Source organism: Nilaparvata lugens, chromosome 2, assembly GCF_014356525.2.
Source record: "Nilaparvata lugens isolate BPH chromosome 2, ASM1435652v1, whole genome shotgun sequence".
In the NCBI taxonomy this organism is placed as follows: Eukaryota; Metazoa; Arthropoda; class Insecta; order Hemiptera; family Delphacidae; genus Nilaparvata; species Nilaparvata lugens.
This window is the reverse complement of record NC_052505.1, coordinates 3,478,663-3,499,187: the sequence shown is the minus strand read 5'-3', so window position 1 is coordinate 3,499,187 and position 20,525 is coordinate 3,478,663. Positions and strand designations below refer to the sequence as shown.

The window sequence follows — 20,525 nt, the reverse complement described above, 5'->3', positions numbered from 1 at the left end:
TGGGAGGTTGAGTTTATACTTTTTTATTCTTTCAAATGACAATAAGATGATATTATTATAATTCTTTTGATTCTTGAATAATAAACACAAATAATGAAAAGTTTTTTGATCAGCTGTTTTAGAACACTTGAAATATTGGCCAATCTGAATGTCAACGTCAACAACGCTTGTTGTCGTCGACTGCGGAAGTTTAGGTTAGAAGTTCTATCCTACTCTAAAAATCGAATTTGAATAGTTTATAATATATCTTATCTGTATTTCATTCATCCAAATAAAATGATAGTATCTTATTGCAAAATACTTTATCCAATTCTAGAAGCATAAACCGATTCCGTTTCATAAACTATTTTGTAAACACGTTCACATCAAATCAGAATCAGCTGACTTCAAGGTTATTTTACAGCCCTAGGGCCGTAAAAATTTTACCGGCCTGGTCAGAAAACAATCACTTTCGGCCTCCATATGACGCAGCTCACTAGCTCATTACATTCAAGTGGGGCGAAAAAATCTTGTGTGGCTCGTTGGAGTAAGTGATAACGCGCCGGTCTAGTAACAAAGAGAACCCGATTTCGAATCTCGAGCGGGGCGAAAATTTTTTGACCACAGCTCAATCACATAGATGCGGCCACTCCGTCTTTCGGATGCGGCGATAAACCGTCGGTCCCGACTAAGCAAAAAAGTAGTCATCTCTCATCATAATCCCTCTCACTCATTACTCACGCACAAGCCTAAGAGCTTATGCGGGTATCACCCTCACTATTATTATTAATCTTACTTTGGCTTAGGCTAGATCTAGATTTTAGAATCACTCCTTACTCACGCACAAGGCTAAGAGCTTATGTGGGTATCACCCTCACTATTATTATTTATCTTACTTTGGCTTAGGCTAGATCTAGATTTTAGAATCGGTGGCGTATTCACTTATTTGAGTTGATATGAATATAGACAGACACTTTTATTTATTCAATTTTTATTTTTCAGAGGTGCTGGTCAAGAGGTGGGCCGTTCGTGTATTATGCTGGAATTCAAAGGAAAGAAAATTATGGTTTGTTTAACATATTATTTTAACAATATTATCAATTTGGAGATTCAAAATAAAATCTTCCATATACCTTTTATGTTTAAAGCTATCTATTCGTAGAATCAAAACATTTTCTGTTGATTCATGGGATTATAGGAAAAATACAGCTTGAATAATTTCTCATCTCTTATTAGCGGGATCTGGACGTATCCAATATCTAAGGCCATGTTTCCGGGATAGATCATGTCAAGTAATTAAAACATTATACCTAAATATTGTAGGCTGTGTCAGAGTCTATAGTGAGGTCCACGTTATAATGGCAGTGTTTGATTAGCAATGGTATTGCTATCCTTGTCTATCATTCAAAAGCGAATAGCGCTATCTCTTTCTCGCTTTGCTCTGTTGCCAGATCGTCTTTTAACAATGTAGAATTAATAAAATATCTTAATTATGAAATCATTGAAAAATATAATTTCTTGCTCAATAAAATATAATTGATTATTTTAAACGAGAATGAACAGTTAATATCACATCAATAAACCGGTATCAGGTACCGTCTATAGAAGGCATTGACAAGAGAGAGGATCGGCAACGTTGCTCTCCTATCTTTCTCCTCTGCCATTATAACGTGGACCTCACTATAGTAATACTTAAATGTTTATGCCTAGACCACACTGTTGCCGAGTCGCTTGCCGCAAGCACGCAATGCTTGACTAGAGTGCGGATTGGATATATTTGTGGATGCTCGGCTGGCTACTCGCTTTCGCGATGTTTTGGACAAACATCGTAGCGTAGGTAAGCGGTGGCATAATAGCCATCCACACTCTCCCGCTCGGCGTCATTTGTACGCACTTGACAAGAGTGTAGCGCCGGCATTAAACAAATGATAGAGTTTTTTACTTTGTACGCACTTGGCAAGAGTGTGGCGCCGGCATTAAAAAGGTGCTAAACAAGAATACAAGATCTCTATTTGCCATGAAATAAAACAAGTTTACAATAGGCATCTTCAGTTTAACAATATTTTTATTGAAAGAATAAGACTTTAATATTGTCAATACCACTTTTATTTATTCGAAAATTAATTTATAATTCAGTACCAGGTTTCATGGTAAAACCTACCACATCTTCAGCTGAACTAATAAGTTTGTTGTTGTTGGAGGATAATAAAAGTGGTATTGACAATATCAAAGTCTTATTCTTTCAATTATGGAGAAATACCACAACATCTCATACCATACAATCAAATATTTTTATTTTTAAAATAATTTAGTCAATTTGTCACATCTATAAAATCATTACAATTTAGATATACAATCTTATGTATCTTCTATTTCGTAATAAATATTCTATTCTATACTCACCTGTTGAGTAAAATCATAGAGAAACAATAGCTTATACTCTGTCCAGACTTCCATGAGCGATGAAAGATCAAGCCGATCCTCGCTACCCCACGCGCAGGCACACACGCCCGGCCTACCTGCGCCATTGATATACTATGTATACTACATAGTACACAGATAGACAGACCGTCCCTTTACTCACACATACAGAAGGAGACTGCGCTTGTGTGTGTGAGTTGTAGGAGGGTCGGCCCAATCCTTCAGAGCTCATTCCTATTTGGACAGAGCATAAGTAGATATCCCGTGGTATAAGGCGTTTATGTCGCAACTTTTACTGTTATCTCAAGCCGATAGTTCACATATTTCTTTCCCAAAAAGCTGTGTGATGCTGGTAGTCTCTCATATTGTGCCGTTCATACACTCTCACACGGCCAAAACAGTAAAAATCTACAATAATCGATAGTAATCGACTTGAGATAACAGTACAAGTTGCGACATAAACGCCTTGGGATATCTACTTACGCTATTGTTTCTCTATGGTGAAATCCTCTAACATTGAGCCATCCAGCAATAGTTCAAGTGTTCAGGGGGAGAGATTTTTCAAAGTAAATTATTGTTTTACAGCTGGATTGTGGCATTCATCCTGGTTTGTCGGGAATGGACGCTCTTCCGTTCGTAGATTTGGTGGAAGCAAATGAGATTGACCTTCTACTGATATCACAGTGAGTACATTCTTATTGTTTACTTATTTACAACGGCAACTCTCCACAAGTATTTGAAGCCCAGGTGATGATGAGGACATGAATGATAATACAGTTAAAGCCCCCGGTGGGTTGGGGTAACTTTGAGTCGAACATCGTATACTCAAGAATGTGTTGAAAACCAGAATTCACCCACAGTATCCATGCTTGTCGTAGGAGGCGACTAAAATGGACCTCAAGTCAACTCCAGAAGTTGCCTTGCCTTCAAACCCACGGGATCTGCCCTATCAGGGCAGTGTCGGAGGGGCAAAAAGAAAAACCCAAGAGACCAGAGATGGGCGAAACTCCAGGCACAAATGTGGGTCAAGAGGCTGAGTCGAGGGTGGCCGGGCGCCGGGTGCCCTAGAGCACTACCTCCGTAAACAAAGCCGTAGTGCATTCGTGTGACGTCAGCACAAGTAGGGCTTCTACACCAATTAAAATTCGTTGATTTCAGCTGATCTATATCAGATAGTGTTTTATTGGTGTAGAAGCCCTACCTGTGCTGATATCACACGAATGCACTATAGCTTTGTTAACGGAGGTAGTGCCTAGAGGCAGTTTGGCGTCCCCTCTCTCAGCGGAAGAACCTACAAAAAGGAATGTAACTCACGTAGGTCACGAGTTTGTAGGTGGAGAGGCCAAAACGCACCACTGCTCAAAAAAGGGCGGCCATTCAGGCAAAACTTCTTGGGAGAGGTGAGGCCAGTGATGGGTGAAAAACCAGGCACAAATTTGGGTGAAGAGGCTGAGTCAAGGGTGGCCGGGCGCCCTAGAGGCAACTTGACCGCCCCTTCCTCAGTGAAAGGACCTACAAAGAAGGCCAGGAGTGGAACTCACGTTAGTCACGAGGACTAATCAGTCTGAAGAGACTGCCAAGCATATCACACTGGATTGCGACAAGCAACCAGGTGATGAATGGGATGTTAGCATAGGGAAATCTCCTGGTTCTTGTAAAGGACACAGGTATTGGTTTGCCTAACTAACATACTACTTGGGAACACAATAAGCTTCGGTTGACGTGTGGGGTTCTTTGAACCTTTGGATCCTTGAATCCGTCCCTTTAAAAACATAATACTATACAAACGTTTCTATTCGTGATGATTTTATGATTGGATCAATAGAGAGATGATGAAATCATCTGATAGGCTGTGATGTGCTTAAAGGATGTAACTCCAAAAAGCTCCTTGTGTATCTTTTCGGATGCAACACGTTGCCTTTGAGAAGATACAAAAGAGCATCTGTTGCTTATGGAAAGATACATTTTCAAAAATGTTTGATGTTTTTGAACGGGTAGTACTCTAGTCTAGTTGCCCTCCGCCGATAGGCAGGAGCCGGACCTTACTTCCGGTGTCTTCATCACGGTCCAAGGATCGGGGAATTCAATAATTCTTGGTTCCTCCAGATGTTTATTCATTTATTAATAATCATTAATGTAAATCAATGTTTTGGGAATAATCCCATTTGACAGGTAACTTGTCAAATCTTGCATATTTGATTCTCTACAAATTTTCAATCCTATTATATTAAGCGAGCAATTTCTGTAAGCCTATGTTTAAATTGAAAATGTTTTATTGGCAGAAATATAAAATTACAACATCTTAAAAAATACATAATAAAAGCAATACAAATTTTACAACATGAGTAAATACTATTACAAAATAGAATGCTATGCCAATAATTGAGTATTTGCATCTCGAGGTACTAAATATTGAGATGGTGATATAAATTGATTACAAAACTATAGCGCTAAAATGTAGTTACTGAGGCCGACAGTCGCATATGAAGTGACACATATCACATAACAGTATCGATGATTTATCAATTTTAGCTTTGAAGTGTATTGTACAATATCATCATATACAAGTCTACATGAGAATTCTAAAAAAAGTATCTATATTCTCACATTCCATTACAAATCTCCTGACATCTCTCAAAAACCTTGATCGTATCTTGCACTGCCTTATCTCCAAGGGCAGCAGGTTGTAGAACTTTGGAGCCAAATAAGAAAAAAATTTCATGAAGTGACTTTTATTTGGCTTAGGTATACAAGCTTCGTATTTATTTCTGAAATTATTGTTTTTCAAATTAAAATACTCATTGCCATTAACGCTTCTATCAAAGAAGTTCCTGAGCACTTTGTAGACATATAAATTTTTCAATGGAAGTATAGCTAATTTTCTAAAGAGAGGTGCTGTGTGTTCCAACTTTGCCTTGAAGGAGATAATGCGAATGAAAGATTTCTGTAAAACAACTATCGGCCTCAGGGTTACAGTGTATGCTCCTCCCCACAACGCCAGACCATATTCCAGTTTAGAATTTATCAAAGCATAGTATACAGACTTTAATAGAATGGAGTTACACACTGATCTTAAGAGATAGAATACTCTTATGTATTTCATGAGTTTCTGTTTCAAATAGTTCAGATGCTTTTTCCACGTGACTTTGTTATCTAGTACTAGTCCCAAGTATTTGATTTCTTCGACTTGTTCAAGTTGGGGGCAATCACAGATAGTGGTTTCGGTACAAGATGGGCTATGATACCTCAATGGCGTTGGAAAACGGATATCTCTTGAAATACTAAAGATCATGAATTTTGTTTTGGGACTCATAATCATAAAATTGTTTGTAAACCACCATCTCAGCCGTATTAAATCATGCTGCATGTCGATGTGTAATTTTTCTAATGTTTTGGCCCGATAGAAAAGAGCGGTGTCATCTGCAAAGGCAGTAAGTTCCACCTTGAATGACCCATTGCATAGTTCATTTACGTAGATGAGAAACAATGGCCCCGATAAGACGGATCCCTGAGGAATACCGAATTCGACCGTTCCTACATTACTGAGACTTTGATTGACTTTAGTCTGTTGCGTTCTTCCGGACAAGTATGAACGGAACCAGCTGAGTGCAACACCCCTAACTCCCGCTTCCTCCATTCTTGATAAAAGAAGAGAATGATCGACAGTATCATACGCTTTCATAATGTCGACGAATATTCCAGCACACATGTCTCCATCATTGAGTGTCCCATATACTTTAGTCATGAAGTCGAGCAAAGCTTTTTCAGTATTTAATCCCTCTCTGAAACCATACTGGTATTTCTAAAAAAATTGTGTTTTGACAAAAAGTGAACTAAGCGGGCCTTGACAACCTTCTCTAGGATTTTTGAAAACAGAGACAAAAGGGCGATTGGGCGATAGTTTGTGGGGTCATTCTTGTCAGACTTCTTGTACAAAGGTTTTATTATAGTTTTTTTCAATATCTCGGGAAACAAACCAGAACTGAGACTCAGGTTAAATAGGTATACTAAAATATCTTCAATATCAGGTAAAACATGTTTTAAAATAACAGGGGTTACATGGTCGAATCCAGGAGCTTTTCGATTGCTGAGTGAATTTACTATATTTCTAATCTCTTGGACTGATGTTGGGTGGAAAAAAATGCTATCGCTTATTGAAGTTTTCATGAAAGTTTCGGAGTTTGTGTTATTATTTTGAGGTTGAGAAGGAATATCTAACATTATCTCATCTCTAAGACCTCCAGCTATTGTACAAAAAAAATTATTAAATATGTTAGAGGTTAATTCTGGATCGTCAACAATTGTTCCATTTTTGTCTTTCAATGAAATATTCTGGTTGTGATTTTTCTCATTTCCAATTACATGATTTATTGTCTGTCATTGTTTTTTTGCATTCATTTTATTGCTCTCAAACAATCTTCTGTAGTACAAGTTTCTTGTTTGTTCAATCTGAGATCGTAAAACATTTTAAAAACATTATACTCTAATTTAATCTCTAGATTTCCAGGATGCCTCAAACATTTTTTATAAAGAGAGTTCTTTCTTTCGATTTGGTTTAAGAGAATGTCGTTCATCCAAGGCTTCAATTTCGTTTTGAATTTTGTTTTTGAACAAATAAACTGAGATCGAGTGGGAAAATTATGTGTGATAAGAGCCCATGACTTGACATAATAATTTTATAATCGTCTGAGATTGGCTTTAACAAATCTATATTAAGGTCGCCGGCTACGATAAGGTTAGCACTTTTAATCGTTTCAAGGAAAGGATTTAATTCTTCGTTGAACGAATTTATCGTAAACTCTTGCAGTCTATAGATAGCAACAATTTCTAGAGATACACTTTTTTCTATTCTGATTTGAACCCTAACAATATCGGCAGAAAGGAAGTTATCAACAGATATACTATCACTAGACAAAGATTCGAAAACATATACTATTATTCCGCCAGCTCTTATTCTACTGTTGCATTTTGAATAAATAACATAAGTTTGGGATTCTGTAAGAATCTATTTCATTACTGTCTATCCATATTTCACTCAAGATCATGTCTGTTTATATTTTTAATATCGGGGCACCGAGCTTCGCTCGTTATTTTTATTTATTGATAAACAGAACACAATTCTCTAAAATGATCGTGTTCATATTTCACAGCCGGCTATATGTCATCTTATGAATTTCGGGGATGCGATATTTTGATTTTTCACATACTCACTCGCTCACTCACATTTTTACTATCCACAGCTGTTTCAGCAAAGGATGAATTATCCTTTTAATGTCGTTCAGCGAGTTTTTCCAAGGATGAGACCTAGTGCAATCGAATCTTTATATCATAAAACTACTATGTTCCAAATTTCGTGAAAATCGTTAGAGCCGTTTTCGAGATCCGTTAAACATAAATAACCAGATATAAATATAGCCAGTGAAATGGGGTTCCTGGGGGGTTACCTCTTGTAATGGAGTCCATGTTGTTTGAGGTTCACCTCCGCCCGGGAGCAGGAAGGCCAATACAAAGAAAGAGTGGAATGAGTCCGGAGTAATCGGTCTGGGAGGTAGTTATTCTCTCCTTTCAACTCGATTACACCGTCTTCATAGAACTCAAAAAATATATAAAGATAATATCCAATCACAAATGATGGAATGTGGTGTAACGTGGCGTTTGCGAATATATCAATAAGCACACTTCCGGCTGACTCCCACAGCCAAGAATATAGTTCAGGGAGACCTTTGCTCGTCTTATAACTATACCTCGTGAGTTTGCCAAACACGGGATAAAATGAATTACTATAAGTTGATAATAAACTACAAATATAATGCGCACAAAAAATCCACACTTTATACAAAAAATCACAGTCTATTGTGTACAACACATTCAACACTGTGATGATAATTTGAAGAGCTACTATATTTAAAGTTTTTAGCAGGATATTTGATTGAACAAAGTCCAGATATTGAATTGGAGAGATTTGATAATAATTCAAAAATAAGTTAATTACTAGCCTTGAGCGACTGAGACTCAGGGGGCTGGCGTGGAAAGCAAGAAATGAGATTACAATTAATACAAATGTCATGTATTGTCGGAGACTCTCAGTTTCTAATAATTCGTCGTTAGCGCTTTGTTATATTTTATCGATGCACTGCACTGTGCATTGGGCCCAATACAAAATGATGAAATGAAATTACTCACTCGATGTCTTCGGATGAAAATTGACTGGACCTCGGATATGGATCGCTCACGTTGTGGCACAGGCAGAGTGTCGGCAGCTAAGTTCGGTGACGTTTTAATTTTTTATTTTTCACTTCACTCCGTAATTAATCAGAAAATATATAAGAGACGGTATTTGGTGCTGATTTACAATTATTTGAGACATTTACTTTAACATTTAAAACAATTAAACGGGGAACATTCAACCATGGTTGTCTACCGCTAGATGATCATCTCGGAAGTGGTTATTTTTGAAGATACTTAAGTTCATACACCCTTGGATAATTAAATCTGGGCTTCTGATAGGTTGAAATAATTCAAAATGGCTTTCGTCACAATGACGTTTGCAAATAAAGAAAGTAGTTCCCAGATGTAGTGATTCAAAATCAGCAATTTACATAAATTTGAAACCGGGATATTTTTTAATACAAACAAAAGTCGAACCTCTTATCACTAGAACATACCGAATGAAGCTAGCTTCTCCCTTATCAGACATCACATTCACGTGGTGATTACAAGAATCACTGACCTACGATAACATTGGCACAAGCCGTGTGATACAGTGATGTGAAGTGCGAGGAAATAAAAAATAATTACAATAAATAAATTTTAATTCTACGAAAGAAAATAAAGCAATAGCAAGGGAGGCTAATTTTGATAATAACGGTACAAAGATAAGCGCTTGACAGGTGATTGTCTGCTTATAACCACAATTCAACTACTATATACCGGTGAGTAAACACTACTTTAATTTATTTATTTTATTGCATGTTGTCTTTCAATATTTTCTAATTCGACATTGTCACGTTACTTTTGGTGGAATAACGCTTAGCCTCTTGCTTGGCGTCAATCGGTAGAGCATGAGAGTTATTTTAATAACTATAAAATCTGGTCGTGGTTTTCCTAGGATATAATCTCACTAAAATCTTCATAGGCTCAGACATGAGCTTTCGCAATAATTTAATACTGATAATTTATAAATATATATATATATATATATATATATATATATATATATATATATATATATTATATATATATATATATATATATAACTTATATCCTATAGTATTGAGGAATAAAATGAATAGTACACCATAAAAAAATTTGATACATATATTAACAAATATCTCAAAATAAATCAAAGCAAAAATATATAGAGCGACAAAAAATATATAATAAAACAAGAAACGAAATCAATAAAATATCACAGATTAATACTATTTTTTTGAGTTCTATAGCACGAAACTCTACCATGTGCTTTCACTTCATGATCATATGCATTTATCTACATGTAGCTTTGACATCAACTTGCTGTTGCTTGTCGATTTGGATAATCCTATTTCATATATAAACTTCTCAAATCAGAGCATGATAAATTGACAAATCAATAATCAAAATATATATTATTTCTATAGTTTCTAATAAATTTCTTTATAATAAATATTTATCGCAGGGTGCAAGATTCGGCACCTGACGGAAATAGATAGATCAATTTATCTAATGAACCAGAGCTACATTATATTATCGTAAATTATATTATAGAATCAATGATCATGTGAACATTTGTATTATCAGCTTAGAACTTAGTATTATTTTTGATTGGTGTATCTTTTGATATATGAATTGACTCGTTACTATTCAATAAAATATTTCTTACACCATTTTAAAACTTGCGCAAGTATTTTTACCAATTTCTTAATTTTTAAAACCTTTTCGACGAGCTAGCTTTTATTTCTTATTTCATTTCGAAGCACTGAGGGCGCCCTATCACTATTTCAAATATTATTCACTCACGTGCTGGATTTTCTATGAGCTGCTGATGGCGATCCAAACTCCTGGTGGTCCTGGATTATTGGTGGCCGAAGTCGTCTCTTCCAAGGGATTAAAAATATTTAAATGACTTTTGCTTTACAATAGCATCACAAAGTCTTATGAAAAAATTAATAATTCGATTTAACTTTAAGTTATTAAAAGGTACAGTAAGATATTGCGCTCTACAATTTTTGGTGACATCTCATGGTAGTGGTTGGCAGGCAAGTGGGCAAGTTCTACCTTCTATTTCACAATTTTCATTTCCGACTTGCAAATTTACATAAAATTTAAATAATCTGTTCCTCCGCCATTCAAGGCTCAAATAGTTCGTGCCGATCTATTAAATTATTACCTATATTGAATCTCTGATAATTTATCTGCCTTCGGGCCGTATCCAAAACATAAACTGAGCAACAATAATTCATAAATTCTTATCATTTATAGAAATATATACAAATATATTTGAATCGGCTCACTATTACCGCCCATCAATTGCTACCATTTGATTGGTGCATGCAAATTATTATAGTATACATGCGCCTAGGAACCTCCTATTTCCTTAATACATTAAATTATTTTTGTCTGGGTTTTTTAATACGTTTTTTACATGCAAAGTAATTTTCTAAAGATTATAGGTTGTTTCTCATATCATAACAATTAGCCATGTGGATTTTTTGGTTCTTCAAGTTGCATACTATTTAGTTACAATAAATTTCTGCCAAGGTGTTTGGCTAGATTATACGTTATGCGACTCAGTCGAATATTAGGTCGCCGATCAATAGATATTTTACGCCTGACCTCAAATTTTCAATATTTTATATAATATTATATAGGTAGCAAAATTATTTTCATTTCTATTCGGCCGTTATAAATTTAGCCATGATGCCTGATATTATCTAATCTTTAAACGTTATCATCTTTGGCGATATTAGCCTATTATTCCACTTAGACCTATAAATTTCTTCAAGTAAGATTTTTTATTTATCCATCCGAATTTCAATTCGTTACATCATCTTCAAGATATTTTTTAAATTCAAATATGAAAAATAAAGAACATTCTTCTTGTCTTATTGACAATACCTAATAATTTATTTGGCTGTGCTCCTTTGACGTATTTTAAAAACATGTTGACTAAATGAGGTTAGTTTTCTAATAATATGCCTATTCATAACAATAATTTTATATGGAAGAGATTGCACAATAAATTCATTATTATATATAAATGACATACAAGAAAAGATACATAGTGAAACATTATAAACATAAGGTGAGATAATAGCAGTACCGTAGTTATATTAGCTAGGTTAACAGCTTCTCATGATAGAAATATTTCTATTTTCTATAATTTGATTTCCTATAATTTATTTATCAATTTTAGTTCCTTAAAAAGAAGGATATCGTGACACCAGATATAAAAATAACCAGATATATAAATACAGAAATATTGCTCGCTTAATGTAATAGGTTAACTGGTTATTTTTATATCTGGTTATTTATGTTCAACGGATCTCAAAAACGGCTCTAATGATTTTCAAGAAATTTGGAACATAGTAGGTTTATGATATAAAAATTCGATTGCACTATGTCTCATCCCTGGGAAAACTCGCTGAAGTACATTGAAAGGATAATTCATCCTTGGAAGAACAGATGATGATTTCGTCGTCTGTCGATAACAGAAGATGCGTGTGTCTGTGTGGAAGATCAGCTGTGTAATCATTCAATCAGCTTACCGTATCTCGCGAGAAATATTATCTAGAAATTTTATCAAAATAATCTGATTTTCGACATGACATGGTTTATCACTTTAAATTAGAGTAGCCTACTTCATAATATTGAAAGTTAATCATTATTCTACAGTTTTAAGTGGTTAGTGAGTGTTATTTTGCTATTCAATTTGGTCTGTAACAATCTAATTTGAAACATTTCTGTTTTTAAATATTTTGACTGAAAATTGGACCTGAATTTTAGTGTATGAAACATAACCTACTTTTTGGACCATTTAAAGTTTATAAATCAAAATTCGGGAAAGAAACAGTTTTGGGCTGTGTCTGTATGTCCTTCCCCAATCATTTTGAATAATTGTGTTCTGTTTATCAATAAATAAATAACGAGCGAAGCTCGGTGCCCCGATATTGTATTTAATTATAATTATAATTAGTTTTCCAGTGTATTCTATTAAAAGTAATTTGTTTGTAATGTTTTGCAGCTTCCATCTTGATCATTGCGGCGCCCTGCCATGGTTTCTATTGAAGACCAGTTTCAGAGGCAGATGTTTCATGACTCATGCTACGAAAGCTATCTATAGGTGGCTATTGTCTGACTACATCAAAGTCAGGTAAGTAATCATAGCTAGAATCATGTTTTTCATCCACTGCTGTAATCTTACCTGTAGTAGAATTGAATAAGAATGCCAGAAAATTGTCAAAACCACAGATTTCATAGAAAATAGAAACACCGATTTCGGTTGTTTGATAACGGTGTAAAACAACCAAAACCGGTCTTTCTATTTTCAATAAAATCTGTGTTTTGACAATTTTCTAGTCTTTTTATTCAATATGAATAATTACCACAATATCAACTCCACAACTACACAGAAAGTGTAGTAGAATTCAGTTTTTCTATAAATTAAAGGCATAGGCTAGATCAGTGTTCGCCAAACAGTCGATTGCGATCTACTGGTAGCTCACAGAAATGCTTGGGTTGGCAACCAATATTTAGCCTCAAGTCCCCAAAGAAAAATATTCAAGTTGCATTGAGGTTGAAAGCTATGTTCAGCTCTACCAACGTGTTTGAAGCATCTTTTTCAAGTATGAAATTCATAAAAAAATCTATATAGGAACAGACTGACTGATGAACATTTGGACAACTGCATCAGAATGGCGGCTACAACGTACACTCCAAACATTAAAAAAATACTTCCACTTCTCTCATTGAAATTAATGCACATTTCAACTTTTGTTATACTTTTTGCTATGAGATAAGTATAGTTCAACACTAGAAATGTATCTCTATACGCAATAAAAGTGTGAAAAATTTCATTTTGCGAACCGTACTTTCTTCAGTCTAATATTCGTTGGTAGCTCACTAGAAGATTTGAATGCTATTCTAGATCACAGGCTCATAAGTTTGGCGACCATTGGGCTAGATTTAAAATTGGATTTTTCTAATTGTAAATATAGTCCAGGCAATGAATGCTCAAAAAAGGGTATAGAGGGAAAAGTTTGGAAGACAATTTTTGACCACGCAGTTATGTTCAGGGTAGTGAGGAGGTAAACTTATCAAAAGTCCCCACCCCTACCCCCTGTGCTAAGGGGGTGGGGGTGGTTCAAAGGTACCATTTTTTGGTTTCTCGCATATAACTCGAACATATGCATTTTACAGACGTGACCATTCTTTAAGAAATTAAAGCTTACATAATTTCCTACAATATTGATCTCTCAACTTTTTCTATATATCTTCCACTTTTCGAGATATCCGCTCTATAAGATGTGAAATTTTTGAAAAACAAATTTTTCTTCAATTTTTTGCTATTTTTGCTCTTATAACTTTTTGAATATTGATGGGAAAAATTCATGCTGATCATGAGCTTAGAGTTTCAAATTCTCTTCAAATTGATGTAGAATAATTTCACAAGTTTACGCACATCCCCACGACTGTTGCAGCAGCTTCAGAGTTGAGTGTGAGATCTTCAGTTAAAATAGACCAATTGATAGAGGAATTTGGAAGGAATGTTTTAAACACAATTTTTGACTTCGCAGCTTTGTTTGGACCATTTGGGGGGGTGAACATATCAAAAGTCCTCATCCCTACCCCTTGTGCTAAAGGGATGAGGGTGGTTTAAAAGTTGAATTTTTCTATGTTCTGCTTACACGCTCATATCTTGAGAAAAATGCATTCAACCGATATGACTAGCTATTCAGAAATGAAGCTTGATAAATTTTCTACAATATTAGTTCTGTGATGATTTGTGATATCTCCAACAGTTTTCGCTCTTAAAAGTGTAAAATTGTTAAAATAACAGCTAACCCAAAACCTAGCTCCGCAGTGCAGGCTGGATCCTTGTCTGACTCGGACTAGGCGCTGAGACAGCAAATAATAGCAGTGTTGGTGGGAATGCGAGCGGCCGCAGTAACATCTTCCACCCAGCAATGGTCGGCGTAGTTCCGCCTAGCGGACAGACGAAAGATCAAACCAGTCGGTTATTTGATCCCTCCAGCCAGGCTCAGCCAAGCAGCCGAGACAATAGAACAATGGAGTGACGGTCTTATTCGCGTTCATCAGCAGTTTTCTTTCTCACGATTATTTTTATTTTTGTGTTGCCTATAAACTCCAGTCACCAGTAAAAAGTTTCCAGAAACGTGGTGTACTACCATATTAATGACTTTTCATGATGATTTTTTATTATTTAAAAACATTGTTGACATTCTGAGCCTTCAGGCTAAACTTGGGGTCGCTGAGAACGAATCTGCAATCAGAATTTCTCTATCACGAAAAATAACGAAAAAAATCCAGCTGTTGATCTTCCGGCAACCGTTAACAGTCATCCTGCAATGCGGCCGAAACACTTCCAAGCCAGACACCCATCTCGAATGACAACAACGCCAAGCTGTAAGAAACCATCCTGCACTGCGGCGCTAGGTTAAGTAATAAAGGGTTCGTCTTTTTGTTTTGCTCCACAAACATAAATTTATTGATAAGTAATTTTGTACTAATGGAATTTGTGTTAATTCTATTTAATTAAGAAAATGTATTGTATTATTTTTTGCAGTAATATTGCGACAGAGCAAATGCTGTACACAGAGTCGGATCTGGAGGCGAGCATGGACAAAATTGAGACTTTGAATTTCCACGAAGAGAAAGACGTGGGTGGAGTGAAGTTCTGGGCGTACCATGCGGGACACGTTCTGGGAGCAGCCATGTTTATGATTGAAATCGCCGGGGTCAAGGTGATTATTATCTTGAATTTCTTTATCCATTACGGGTTACCGTCCCCTGGAACCGTATTCATCCGATCCGTTCGGCCGTTGGATCGGACGAATCTGCCGGCCGTTAATTCGGCCGAATATGGTCGTCCATTGGAACAGTTTACGTCAGTCTAGTTCAGTGGTTGGCTGAACTATTGAATATTGAATTAACTAATGTCATTGTCACCAAAATTTTCCATAAACAATGATTATATTGATGTTTTAAAAATTGAATAAACAAATATTCACTAAATTAGTTATTTATTACAATATTTTTTTTCCAAGTATCAATATCGCTGTTGTCTTTAGTTAAGTGATTGGACGACACGACTGAGTTTTTAAAAATTGAAACTTTATTAACACTACAACTACAGAAAATACCGAATTAAAGAATTTAACGAGTGCTCTCGTCAAGAGTTTGAGTAGAACTAACTGAAAATAATTAATTGAGACATAAAGAAGACAACGCATAGTCAGCTATATTCTGTAACAATAGGGTTGTAATACTATTTCTATAGATATTTAACTTTTGGCAATTTCTTAGTAGTTTTATTTAATTTTATTCAACATTGCAATAATCTTACTTTGCGATCCTATTTGTTCAGCAATCTTTGTCCACAGATTCCTTTGAACATCACGACGATGATATCTTTTGTCTCGCATATCTCACAATGGAGCATGCCCTTGAACCAAACTTATCAACTTTTCATTGTCCATAGCTTTATAAATCAGAACAACTTCAAAAAACAACAACAAACTAGACTGTGAAACAATTTAAGGTTAGGAACACTTTGTTGTCTCAGCTCGACTATTTAGTTCGGCCGGATAGAGCCGGAAAATCCCATACAATTAGGATAAAAAAATTGAATGGGCTGGAGACGTCCGTGCACGGCCGTATGAACCTGTTGCAATGGATGAGCATCTATTCCTTTCTTTTTTGGGGGATCGTTCGGTAGTTATCGCCGCCCGATGCTAGTTTGGACGAAGACGGTTCTAGTGGACGGCCCACCTAGAAACTGCTATATGTTTCATCACGTATTGACACTAAAATGACAACCTGCAGACTAGTTTAGTTTAATTTTCGTCATATAACTATACAAAAATCAAGCAAAGCTTGGTGTAGTATATGACACGTCAATTGACTGTATTAATTGTGAAAATATTAACTATCTACTCACTGACTAGAGCAATGGTCGCCAAACTTATGAGCCTGTGATCTAGAATAGAATTTATAAATCTTTTAGTGAGCTACCAAGAAATATTAGACTGAAGAAAGTACGGTACGCAAAATAATTTTTTTCACACTTTTATTGCGTATAGAGATTTCTTGTGTTGAACTATACTTAACTCATAGCAAAAAGTTGAAATGTACATTTCAATGAGAGAAGTGGAAGTATTTTTTTAATGTTTGGAGTGTACGTTGTAGCCACCATTCTGATGCAGTTGTCCAAATGTTCATCAGTCAGTCTGTTCCTATATAGATTTTTTTTATGAATTTCATACTTGAAAAAGATGCTTCAAACACGTTGGTAGAGCTGAACAAAGCTTTCAACCTCAATGCAACTTCAATAATATTTGAATATTTTTCTTTGGGGACTTAAGGCTAAATAGTGGTTTCCAACCCAAGCATTTCTGTGAGCTACCAAAAACTACCCCACGATCCCCCCCGATCTACCCCACGAGCTACCGGTAGATCGCGATCGACTGTTTGGCGACCACTGGACTAGAGCATGGTTTCGAATCGCAAGGAATTCATTGTCAACTGTTGACTTGATTTAATTGTCAACTATTGATAATGAATCCCATGCAATTCGAAAGCAAGCTGCAGTAAATGTTTTAGTTATATTTTTCACAATTAGTTGAAAAATGTTGCTTGAGTTGTTTGTCCTTGTACCTGTGTTGACGTAGACCAATTGAGGCGGTATACGGAAAAAGGGCACATAGAACTATATGCCCTATATTCGGCCATCTTGTTCTGCATATAACCTGAAAATCTCAAACAAAAATCTTGAAAACTGATGTTGGAACAACTGTTTATAAACAGCTGTGTCAAGGAGGGATTTGGTGGTCAGTGAGACTATAGCTTCCTATGTTTCTGTCCAAACCTTCATCAAAGTCAAACAAGTTCACTATCATGTACTATTTTAGTGACCGAGCGAAGTGAGGTCTAAGATTCAAGTCGACGGTTTGGCATTTCTCTTAATGTTTAAATGTTTATAAGTTGCGCATTTACGGCGAAACGCGGTAATAGATTTTCATGAAATTTGACAGGTATGTTTCTTTTTTAATTGCGCGTCGACGTATATACAATGTTGTTGGAAATTTTGCATTTCAAGGATAATATAAAAGGAAAAAGGAGCCTCCTTCATACGCCAATATTAGAGTAAAAATCAGACTATAGAATTATTCATCATAAATCAGCTGATAAGTGATTATACATGGGTGGATAAGCCAGTCTATTGCTGTATATTTCCATAAGGTCTATAGTTTCAATCAGGTACTTGTGGATGAGAATACTGCGTGAGGTCTACCGTTCACAGTACTACTAGTTATAAAGATGAGACGAAATTGTTATTTGATGTGCTCTGGAAACTTAAATACTGTGAATTTCAAAACATTCAAATTCTTGAATGGTCCTGTTCCTGACATTCAACCACAAGTAGATGCCCTACCCCTATTTTAATAGAATGATAGAAAACTTTTTTATATGTATATAACTTTTTAATTTAAGAGAAATGTAGCATTTAGCATTAAATAACATGTGTTTTCTAGTTTATCATTTCAAATATGTACAGAATAAATTTTTCTTTGGAAAAAGGGCACATAAGACCAATTTTTCATACATATTTATTGGAATAAATTAGAAATATAATCATGAATCATACTTAATCAACATGAGATCAATATATTGAATTTCGATTTGGTACTAACAGAATGTTTAATTCAATTATAAATTACATTGATCTATCCAAACTAAAAACTTAAATGCGATTTTCTCAAAACACAATTTTGCTCTATGTGCCCTTTTCCGTATACCGCCTCAATTGTTGTTGTACATCAATTGTTGTAGATGTTTTTGTCAACAAAAATTGTTGTAGACCGAAATTGTGTCGTTGAGAATCGAATTTCGCCTAATTCACTTGCATTATTTTCCACAGGTGCTGTACACAGGCGATTTCTCTAGACAAGAAGATAGGCATTTGATGGCTGCTGAAATCCCCACCATTCATCCCGACGTACTGATCACGGTTAGTTGAATACATTACAATCGTTTATATAAATATTTTCTATGAATTTCATACTTGAAAAAGATGCTTCAAACACGTTGGTAGAGCTGAACAAAGCTTTCAACCTCAATGCAACTTGAATAATATTTGATTATTTTTCTTTGGGGACTTGAGGCTAAATATTGGTTGCCAACCCAAGCATTTCTGTGAGCTACCAAAAACTACCCCACGAGCTACCGGTAGATCGCGATCGACTGTTTGGCGACCACTGGACTAGAGCATGGTTTCGAATCGCAAGGAATTCATTGTCAACTGTTGACTTGATTTAATTGTCAACTATTGATAATGAATCCCATGCAATTCGAAAGCAAGCTGCAGTAAATGTTTTAGTTATATTTTTCACAATTAGTTGAAAAATGTTGCTTGAGTTGTTTGTCCTTGTACCTGTGTTGACGTAGACCAATTGAGGCGGTATACGGAAAAAGGGCACATAGAACTATATGCCCTATATTCGGCCATCTTGTTCTGCATATAACCTGAAAATCTCAAACAAAAATCTTGAAAACTGATGTTGGAACAACTGTTTATAAACAGCTGTGTCAAGGAGGGATTTGGTGGTCAGTGAGACTATAGCTTCCTATGTTTCTGTCCAAACCTTCATCAAAGTCAAACAAGTTCACTATCATGTACTATTTTAGTGACCGAGCGAAGTGAGGTCTAAGATTCAAGTCGACGGTTTGGCATTTCTCTTAATGTTTAAATGTTTATAAGTTGCGCATTTACGGCGAAACGCGGTAATAGATTTTCATGAAATTTGACAGGTATGTTTCTTTTTTAATTGCGCGTCGACGTATATACAATGTTGTTGGAAATTTTGCATTTCAAGGATAATATAAAAGGAAAAAGGAGCCTCCTTCATACGCCAATATTAGAGTAAAAATCAGACTATAGAATTATTCATCATAAATCAGCTGATAAGTGATTATACATGGGTGGATAAGCCAGTCTATTGCTGTATATTTCCATAAGGTCTATAGTTTCAATCAGGTACTTGTGGATGAGAATACTGCGTGAGGTCTACCGTTCACAGTACTACTAGTTATAAAGATGAGACGAAATTGTTATTTGATGTGCTCTGGAAACTTAAATACTGTGAATTTCAAAACATTCAAATTCTTGAATGGTCCTGTTCCTGACATTCAACCACAAGTAGATGACCTACCCCTATTTTAATAGAATGATAGATAACTTTTTTTATATGTATATAACTTTTTTATTTAAGAGAAATGTAGCATTTAGCATTAAATAACATGTGTTTTCTAGTTTATCATTTCAAATATGTACAGAATGAATTTTTCTTTGGAAAAAGGGCACATAAGACCAATTTTTCATACATATTTATTGGAATAAATTAGAAATATAATCATGAATCATACTTAATCAACATGAGATCAATATATTGAATTTCGATTTGGTACTAACAGAATGTTTAATTCAATTATAAATTACATTGATCTATCCAAACTAAAAACTTAAATGCGATTTTCTCAAAACACAATTTTGCTCTATGTGCCCTTTTCCGTATACCGCCTCAATTGTTGTTGTACATCAATTGTTGTAGATGTTTTTGTCAACAAAAATTGTTGTAGACCGAAATTGTGTCGTTGAGAATCGAATTTCGCCTAATTCACTTGCATTATTTTCCACAGGTGCTGTACACAGGCGATTTCTCTAGACAAGAAGATAGGCATTTGATGGCTGCTGAAATCCCCACCATTCATCCCGACGTACTGATCACGGTTAGTTGAATACATTACAATCGTTTATATAAATATTTTCTATGTATTCTTTCTTGAATACATTACAATCGTTTATATAAATATTTTCTATGTATTCTCTACTTGAATGGATTACAATC

The 20,525-nt window shown here is 35.3% G+C and overlaps 2 protein-coding genes across 2 annotated transcripts in view; one reads left to right on the top strand and one right to left on the bottom strand.

Moving 5' to 3' along the window:
• LOC111058866 overlaps positions 1–8,867 on the bottom strand; it is a 31,223-nt gene extending 22,356 nt beyond the window's left edge. The window contains exon 1 of the mRNA XM_039420346.1: positions 8,584–8,867. The gene's annotated coding sequence lies outside the window, so the exon portion shown is untranslated. The remainder of the gene's footprint in view (positions 1–8,583) is intronic.
• The window catches only part of LOC111064442 (cleavage and polyadenylation specificity factor 73), a 75,021-nt gene that overhangs the window by 3,550 nt on the left and 50,946 nt on the right, over positions 1–20,525 (top strand). The window contains exons 2-6 of the mRNA XM_039420344.1: positions 982–1,045; positions 2,986–3,083; positions 12,623–12,751; positions 15,185–15,362; positions 18,539–18,628. Coding sequence (XP_039276278.1) covers positions 982–1,045; positions 2,986–3,083; positions 12,623–12,751; positions 15,185–15,362; positions 18,539–18,628 — 559 coding nt within the window. The remainder of the gene's footprint in view (positions 1–981; positions 1,046–2,985; positions 3,084–12,622; positions 12,752–15,184; positions 15,363–18,538; positions 18,629–20,525) is intronic.